Source organism: Cicer arietinum, chromosome 7 (genome assembly GCF_000331145.2).
Source record: "Cicer arietinum cultivar CDC Frontier isolate Library 1 chromosome 7, Cicar.CDCFrontier_v2.0, whole genome shotgun sequence".
Taxonomy (NCBI): Eukaryota; Viridiplantae; Streptophyta; class Magnoliopsida; order Fabales; family Fabaceae; genus Cicer; species Cicer arietinum.
The window spans coordinates 1,021,676-1,030,776 of record NC_021166.2 but is presented as its reverse complement, the minus strand read 5'-3'; the positions used below and the strand labels follow the sequence as shown (position 1 = coordinate 1,030,776).

General features: G+C 31.0%; 1 protein-coding gene across 3 annotated transcripts; it reads right to left on the bottom strand.

Moving 5' to 3' along the window:
- Positions 1-759: 759 nt before the first annotated feature.
- On the bottom strand, positions 760-6,215 carry LOC101494623 (aspartic proteinase-like). 3 transcript variants are annotated; one of them, XM_004507614.4, is made up of 14 exons: positions 6,096-6,215; positions 5,009-5,338; positions 4,847-4,907; positions 4,213-4,307; positions 3,993-4,105; positions 3,738-3,906; positions 3,621-3,660; positions 3,437-3,501; positions 2,982-3,095; positions 2,787-2,851; positions 2,500-2,656; positions 2,298-2,417; positions 1,536-1,624; positions 760-1,135 (listed from the first exon to the last, which is right to left on the bottom strand). In XM_004507614.4, exons 2-14 carry the CDS (start codon positions 5,330-5,332, stop codon positions 1,051-1,053), a joined length of 1,497 nt encoding a protein of 498 aa, XP_004507671.1. In that variant the 5' UTR covers positions 5,333-5,338; positions 6,096-6,215; the 3' UTR covers positions 760-1,050. The 3 variants fall into 3 exon arrangements, with proteins under 3 accessions (XP_004507671.1, XP_004507672.1, XP_004507673.1); XM_004507615.4 differs by having other exon boundaries at positions 6,113-6,210; XM_004507616.4 differs by having other exon boundaries at positions 6,006-6,125.
- Positions 6,216-9,101: the final 2,886 nt, after the last annotated feature.

The window sequence follows — 9,101 nt, the reverse complement described above, 5'->3', positions numbered from 1 at the left end:
CCTACAAAATTTTAACTTTAATATGTAAAAATATAACAACAAACTTTCATTTTTTATGTAAACTAAAATTTAACAACATTTCAACTTACCTGTATATACTGGAATTTATGTGAATTTTATTGTTATTTATCTTTATAGAATTAATGGCACTTTGAATCGTTACGAAATCTCCTTTTCCCACTTGTTGGTCAGCATTAATAGTATTTTGAACTTGATTACCACCGCAATCTACGGCTCTACTGAGATGAAAACAAAAACTAATAAACATGGTTAGAAAGAAAAACATTGGTGGTGAAGGAAGCAACCCCATGGTATTTGACCTTGAGTGAATAATTCTAATGCAAACTTCTTATTGTTTCTTATATAAATACACTTGAAAACTTGTAGGAGTATGTCTCTTATCAATAATTTATAATGAAAATATATATATAACCTTCAATAATAATTTTAAATAGTAATTATTTGTTAATTTTTGTATGCTAATTTTTTTAATTATGTATTGGTCCAAATATATAGGAAGCTTGTCTATTAAGCATGTAATCCTATAATTAAAATCCCAGAATTCATTAAAATAAGAGTAATTATTTTTCACCTTAGATGTCTCTAGCCTTGAAAGTTAACATGACTTTTTTAGTAAAAATATATATAGTCGAACTCTTTGATTAAAATATATAACTGAATTTAAAATTCATATTCAATTATAGTTTGCATTAATTTATAATCCATTTTTTACATGAATTAATGAGGTAAACTATGCAATCACTCGAATTCGTGATGTTATTTTGTTGGCTATAACAAGACATTTGATAATGTTTGGTTTGCAAGATATACCATTGTCATACTAAAACGGCATACTAAATAATCTAGGGACCCAATACGGCCATAGTCCCACATAAATCTGTGAAGCTGTTTTGTCCGGACAGCCCTTAGTTTTCTTTTTTTGGTGCAAAGACAACCCTTAGATTATATACATAATTTAGGGTGCATTATGATTGCCAGCATACGCAAATAGATAGCAAATAAGACTGGTCTTTGAGACGAGATCATTCTCTATGCTGCTTCAGCAAATCCAACTCTTGATTTACCAAAATCAAATACTGTGTGGTAACGCCCCATGAAGATATCTCCAAGGATCCTGCATTAAGGTAGATGTGATCAGCTGAGAAATGATAATTAAGTCAGAATTCAGATGCATCATGATCCAAATACAGTACATTAATGGTCATTTTACAACCGTCCATGAGAATTAGAAGGTCAAACTGTTACCACTGAAATAGAGGCAAGTGCCATAATGTGTGGATCTAAATCACTTGTCCCTCAATATATCCTATTCATTTCTATGTTCTTCTAGTGATAAAAAAAATGTCTTCTAAGAAAGAATTTCGGGGAATAATGAAGTATTATGTCTTTTAAAATGAAAGATTATATTTAAGGAAACATGAAAAGGTGATAAGGAGGGAAAGGGTCGTGAGTTTAAGAAGATATCAATTATGCAGGTAAATGTCTCAAAGAAATGGATTATATTCAATCTATACCAGATAGGGCCACGTGGAGGAGCAATGTCTATAGCAGTAAAGCCACTAATGCACTGAGCTGCAGGACCTTCGCCCACCTTGAGTATGTACTGAAAAAACCAAACAGAAAACTGAATGAGGATTGAGTTGAGAATAATAGTGTACAAAACAGTCAAGTTCAAATTATACAACTGCAAACTGTATACTGCTACTGCATAACATTACTCCCTCAATAAAAAATTGAAAACCAGTCAAGTTGAAACTACTTTAGATTAGTATCATGTTTGGATCCACGTTATGTTCGATTTTTTTGCACCCGTGTTTTCTAGATGTGGTTTATACAGAAGCTGGAAACCATAGAATAAGTGCACCAGGCTTCTTCCATTTACCAAACACAGGCTGGATCAAATGGTAAAAATAAGAAAATCAATATGAAAAGACAAGCTCACATAATCACATTTAACCAAATACCAATCTGATTTTGACCACTTAAACTACTTAACCATTATGTGAGTTAAGCATTACCCTACGAATAGGCTCCTATAGGATAAGGCCTTATATGATTGACTTGCATTCACAAAGACATTGGAAACCTTTTTTTCAGCTAATGTAATTAGTTTTTATCTTCAAGTCTGTTTTTCTCTCTCTTCACAATACCAACTTCTCCTATCTACAGAATTATAATTTCCATCCGTCCGCATGAACTTTATTATTATCTTGACATTAAAAAATGTTGTGACTAGCCATTGCAAAAGCAACCAATCAGGAATCGGGACATCATACCTCCTCCGGAGCAAGGTCAAAAGTTCTTCCACCAATTGTGAAGGAAACTACAGGCAACGAAGAGATATCCTCACAGTCAACAGATGATTCTCCCATTGGACTAGGCATTTTATCACAAAGCTGCAACATCATAATGAAGCTGAGAACCAAGAGGTGGTGAAGCAGGAGACTACAAATAGCAAGACAAAAACAACTAACTCACGTTATTGATATAGGTTAGTATCTGATCTTGGGTCTTATTCTGGCTCAGCTGGTTCTGCATCCAAACAACTGCCATCTCACAAGCAGAACAAGAAGCACCATGAAGACCGCCAGAAGATTTTCTTTCACTCTCATCCACCACACTCTCAATAGCCAAACTGGAAGTGCAAAAAAATGAAACAGGTAAAATGTTAACCACAGTGCAATAGTGCGTAAAATGTATTATAATATTTTAGTTTTAATTCAACGACCAAAGATTCAAAGGGTAAAAATATAATTGGGTCTTACTTAACACCATGAGTCCCGTCAAAAGTGCATAATCCAATTTCAGAACAGATCTTCTTTGGCTGTGCCTAAAAGGAGTAATGTGAAAAGCATATAAAAAGTCATTCTAAAAGAACTTTTCTTCTAACATACCACTCGTGGCCATAGGTAATCTAATAAGCCAATATATGCCAAGAACAAATTACAAATGGTACTCACTTCAGCTAAAAGCAAGTTCATTATTGTTTGTCCATACTCTGCAACAATGGTCTTGCACTCTTTGCTTACAACGCCTGATGCTCCAATTGCTTGGTTTATCATGGTAATTACAGTCTACAAAAATAAACCACATTATCATAGAAACAAGCTAGTCAAAAGCATTTCCAAAGACCTTTTTCAGTTGGATATTTAAACAATACAACACAAATTTTCAATATCTAAAGGCCCCAACTAAGCGACAGTGTCTCATCGAAGAACCAATAGAGTGCTGGATATAGTATAACATGTTAAAATTGTGTACAATCTAAAAGTAAAATAGAAAGGAGTAACCACTATCCCATGTGACAGTTGATTTACAATTAACATCAGTGCCAAATCTACCAATCTATCAAATTCCACAGTCAAGAAAAGAAAAGGTTAAATATCAATCTATATCTACAAGCATTTATTCATACCGTTGGACCTGCCAACAAAGAAGTCCCTGAGTCTGCAATGGCCGAACAGCCATCAGCACAATATCCTGAATGACAATAAGAACAGGTCAAACCAATGAAATTTATACTAAGAACTATTTATGAAAATGCTATCATATACTAGGAAAATAGATTGGCATTTCTGCTGACAGTAATCTACACATACCAGTGGATTTACCATCAATAATTACATCTCCCATATCAAACTGAAAAAAAAAACCAGATGAAAAGGTAAAAAAAAACAATATTAAGTACTAACAAATTATATTTGCTGATTAATAACCTGCCAATATCCTTTTCTTGTCACAGGAACATAAGTGTGCTCTCCCTTGTAGTGAGCAGGATCAACACCACCAAAAACAATCTCGCCCCCTTCCTCTTCCTCTGGTTTACGGTTAAGCCAAAATGAAAATACTGGTTCCTGAATAAGACCTTGTTCAACCATATTGTACCTGTGTCACGTGAAATCTGGTGATGACAAGGGGATTCAATAAAATCCTTACAAAATGATGAGCCAAAATTTAAAATGTAAGCATACCACACTGGAACAGCATATCCAACTGATATCTCTTGAAACCCAAGTCCCAATATACCATCAAACTTGGCCACCAGAAAAGTAACACCAGGCTCCTTAGTTGCTTCAATAAATTCCTGATAGGGGTCAAAACTTGCTCTGTGAACTAATAATCGAACATACTATGAAAGAAACAAAGTTGCACCTTTATTGACACAAAAGAGAGACAAATGATCAGCATTACCTGGTTCTTTACAACTATGTCACCAACTTTGACACTGTCATAACTAAAGAAACCAGAAATTGCTCCAGTGCCATATTGAATTGCAGCAGCAGTCCCTAGATAACAGCAAGCCAAGAAAAATCTTACTATAAACAAAGACAGGATTCCCTCTACATGTGCAAAATATTAAGTGGCCCAAAGTAAAATAATATAATAAGAACAAATATGAGTAATAAGTAGATAGAAATATGCCAAAACAAATTAGAATATGTCAAAAACTAGGAATTGGCAGTAACCAAAGGGTAGATGGTGGAATTTCAAACTAATGGTAAAAGCATATGATGTTAAGACCTCACCCTGTTTCACTCTTTGGGAAAAAAAAAATACACGATTGTTCCTATTCAGACACCACAGAGACTGGGAAAAAAAAAGACAATACTTTCAAACTATTCTGATTAATGAAAAAAGAACACTATAGAGAATCAGTTTTTTAATTCATGAAGAGAGGACATTTCATATTTTCAGTTGATCAAAAGAATAAAAGGCTTCCTACAAAGTATTGTCAAATCAAATCAAACAAACTGTAAAAGCTCAACAGACTACAAAAATCTGAGTTAACTATTAAGCCCAATAAGAATATACAAGAAAGACAAACCATTTTTCCTATAAGTATTTGATTGCCTGGACTTGTACTTGGCGTGGAAGTAGCATGCAACCTGCACCAAATTAAAATGTTAAATGACATGAATAAATATGATACACACTCATAAATCACATTAATAGACAAGCATATATATATACTAACTAAAAAGCTCACCGAGAAGGTACATTTAGAGGATGGAACCCACAAATTAGAGCTACCAGTGTCGAAAATGACAGTAAACTTTTGAGGAGAGTTTCCAATTGCTATTTCACCATAGTACTGAGCATCCAAGTAATTCTTTAACGCAACAATATCAGTTTCTTCAGTTTCAACCAGCTTGTTGGATCTGATTCCAGCAGCAAGCTTGTTGTTACGATCCAATTTAATCTTTTTGAGTCCAATTCTTCGCAGTCCATCATTGGATGCAAAAGAAACCGCACAAACCAAAAGAGTTGACAACAACAAACACAACACCACTGCATGAAATTTGTTCCCCATGTTTTCCTGTTCATCCAAATTTATAAGTTCAATTTTAGATACCCAAAATAATTCTAATAGTTGTTGAGAAACATGGTAGAGTCCAACAAAAAGAGAAATAATTGAGAGAAAGATAGAATTATTTGAAATTGATTCAATGAAAAAAGTTGATTACAATATGAGCATGAAACACTTTATACATTCATCCTAATTATACTTACAAATCTTAACTAATTTGTAACTAATACTAATCAACTTAACAAACTTCAACAACATATAACTAACTTAACAATATTAACAACCTAACAATAGGAATAATAATAATAATTATAAAGCAAATGCACCAAACAAAGATAATTAAACCACAATCTCAATTCCACCAAACAAATGCGGACAAAACATTGAAAATTGGATTTATCGACAATATATAGAAGCGAAGTAAAATATTCATATATCCATATATAGCTAAGAAGAATTACGCTCGATTATAGTAATAAGGATGACTAAAATAGAAAAATAAAATGAAATTGATATATAGATGCATTCATTCATAAAAATTGAGTCCTAAAGTATAGGGATCATTTTCATGATCCAAAAATAAAAACAAAAAAGTTAAAATGATCTAAGCAGTTAATGAAAGAAAGAAATGTAGTTTAAATGAAAATGTGGAGAAATGCAATTGCAGGAACAAAACCTTGGCAATAGAGAGGGTAGTAAAGTAGAAGAATGCGTGAATATACAAAAAGAAAGAAAGTAGAATGGAGGTTAAGAAGAAATAACTAACACAACACACTGTCACACCTTCCGTTCCTTCCTTCAGTTCCTACGGCCCTACCTCCTCAACTCAACTGTTATTTATTCCTTTCTTCGTGTTGAGTCTAATAACAACGCAAGCCCAATTTTTGTTATTTATTTTGAGGCGGTTTAACTTTTAATCTATACCGTCCATTTACGACATCTCACCCGTTGATCTAAATGGATGAGTCCACAGGCCCCCCACGTCTTCCCGAATCGCGCCTTTTTGATGTATTTGTTCTAACCGTATGATCCACGTAATGGGATATATAATAATAAATATAAATATAAACAAATATTTTATAAATGTTTCAATATAAATATTAATTTCTGAACATTTTCATTTTATTTTAAATTTTTGTAGATATACATTTTTATTTTTATTGTTTTGTTTAGGTGAGAAAAAATTTCATAAAGTCATTGCAAAGTAGGGATGGACAGCAGGTTAGGTCGGGTCCAAAAACTTGATCTGGCCCAAACTGTGCATGGCCCAATGCCCAATTATGTCCAATTTTAAATTCGGTTCTGACGAGGTGGAATTGGGTGGATCACACTTGAACAAGACGAGATGTGATTATCCAGTATGTGGCAATACTATTTTTTTTTTAATAATATCAATGAAGTAAGAAAGATTTGACTTTCCATTTAATACACAGTCATTTGTGTTATCAAAAAAGTAAATTTTTCGCATTTCAATAAAGCAATCAAATTCTTTGAAATAAGACAAACTAAACTAAGTAAACAAATTTAAACTAAAAATATTCGAAATTATAGAAAATATAATTAATTTATTCTATAAAGAAATACATGTTGGAGACTTAAGTTATTGAGTAGCATCACGTACATGCATGGACTGACCGAACTAATTTTCCTATTTCAATAATTATATAAAAAATTGTTTAGAATTTTCAGAATTGGTATTCTGAATTTTACTGTTTTAAAAATTCAGAAGTTACAACTTTTTTATTTTAAATATTTTTAATTAAATATCAGAATAATAATCATGTTATAATTTTAATAGATTTATAGTGGTGGGAATACTAGGTGTTAGAACGGGAAGTAGATTCTCCTAAGGTTAATGGTTTGATATCATGTTTAGGCCCAATAACATTTTGATAATTTTTTTGAAAAATTGTTCATTTTATACAATTTGGACCAATATATTTGAAGATTCATTATTGAAAATTTTAGCCTCTACTCCTATATCTATACTCTTATTTTCACATTTTCTACAAACTATCTAGTTTACTTTAAAAAGAAATACAAATTATTCTACTAAATTTAATCAAAGTTCGAAAAAACTTTTCTTTTTTCAAATTTTTTGAAACACATATATTTTTTTTTAAAATTGAACTTTATACTATAATTTTTTTTTGAAGTTTTATGTTACACAAAGGTTAGGGTAAACTATACTAAAACACATTTGTGTACCGAATTTTTTTTGGAAAAAAAAAAGAAGTATATTTCTGTGTCGGAAAACTTTTTTCAAGTTTTCCAATACACAATCAGAAACTTTTTTTATGTTTTTCGGTACAAAGTTTATTTATTTTTTTTTAAAAACATATATTTCTTGAAATTTTTTAAAAAGTTTTTCGGAACTCCAATTAAATTTAGTAGAGTAAATTTTTTTTAAAAATAAATAAATAAATAAAGATAAAATAAATAATTTATATAAAAAATATAGAATAAAAATATAAATGTAAGGTTAGAGCGTAAAATTTTCTTCATTGTTTTTCACATCTAAACATACAAATTGGGTCATTATTTCTATTGTTTTACTTACTCTCAGTTGCAGAAATCAAACATCAATAATTATTTTACACAGGCCCAAATCACATAAATTGAAAATGTAGGGGACCGTATTTATTGTAAAAATATTTTATGTGCGTTTACTATCTTGACGAGTGATCCTTGAAGTAAATTACTATAATGAAAATAAAATAAAATACTAATTAATAAAGATACATTTTTAAAACTATTTTAAAAATTGTAGATAATTGTTCACTTTAAAAAGCTCTTAACTCTTTATTAACAAATAAATTTAATACAAACTTTTTAAAATAAAAATAGAAAATATTTTCACAAAATAAACATTCAATATTTTGTAATTTACTATTCCTTCTAAAAAAAAACATTCAATATTTTTGAATTAAAATATAACCGTTCATCAAGTATCAATGGTTTTGATAATGTTGAAACTTAAACTATCAAACCCAATCCAAATAACTCAGATAAAACTATCCACACAATTTTGAATGATATCCATATTAAAACTACAAATGAGAACCAATTTTTGGTTCATATGGCCTTGCACATGGAAAAAAAATATAAATAATTAGAAATTAAACAAATTAAGGTTGAAACAGATTAATTAAGGTTGAGAAAGTTAAAGGAAAACTTTTGTGATTGAACCTCCCAAAAAAATCAATACAACAGCACCTAAGTTTGCTCCAAACCTTTCTAACCCAAACCAATTTTGCAGGTCTGTTAAAAAAATCCTCCTACTTCCACCAAATTCTGCAGCAACCTTCAATTAGTTCCAACAAGTACTTCAAATCATGACTTTAAGCTCATCTATCTCCAATGCACCCCTCCTTGGAACTGCTTTGCATTTTTCTCAAAAACTATCTATTCTACTCTTTGTGCTTACATATAAGACATTAGTACCGCAATAGAGAACCTAAAATCACCAAAAGCCATTCTCCGTCATAAATTAGTAGCAATCACCATCTAACAGAAGGCATGTGTAGAATCACAAAAACAACTAAGCTACAAATTTGTAGCAGACAATCCTTGCTTCAAAACAAACCTAAAGGTCTAAAACATTCAACAACAAGGCAAATCAGCTACAAATTTTACTGAAACTTAAAATAAGGTAGCATAAAATTTATGCAAGCAAAATTTTCTCCTAAAATTTCACATAAAACACGTGTCTAATTATCTTGTTTTAAAAAAATACTAGGAACAGATTCTGTTTCAGGAACTAAAAATGAAA

What these genes read in the sequence shown, in the direction of transcription:
- LOC101494623 (XM_004507614.4), bottom strand. Translation starts at nt 5,332, where the DNA reads ATGGGGAACAAATTTCATGCAGTGGTGTTGTGTTTGTTGTTGTCAACT. An exon ending in CAAGAAAAGGATATTGGCAG is followed by an intron (nt 3,661 to 3,737) that starts GTTATTAATCAG and finishes TTTTTTTTTCAG; the next exon opens with TTTGATATGGGAGATGTAAT. An exon ending in TTGACCTTGCTCCGGAGGAG is followed by an intron (nt 1,625 to 2,297) that starts GTATGATGTCCC and finishes TGGTTTTTTCAG; the next exon opens with TACATACTCAAGGTGGGCGA.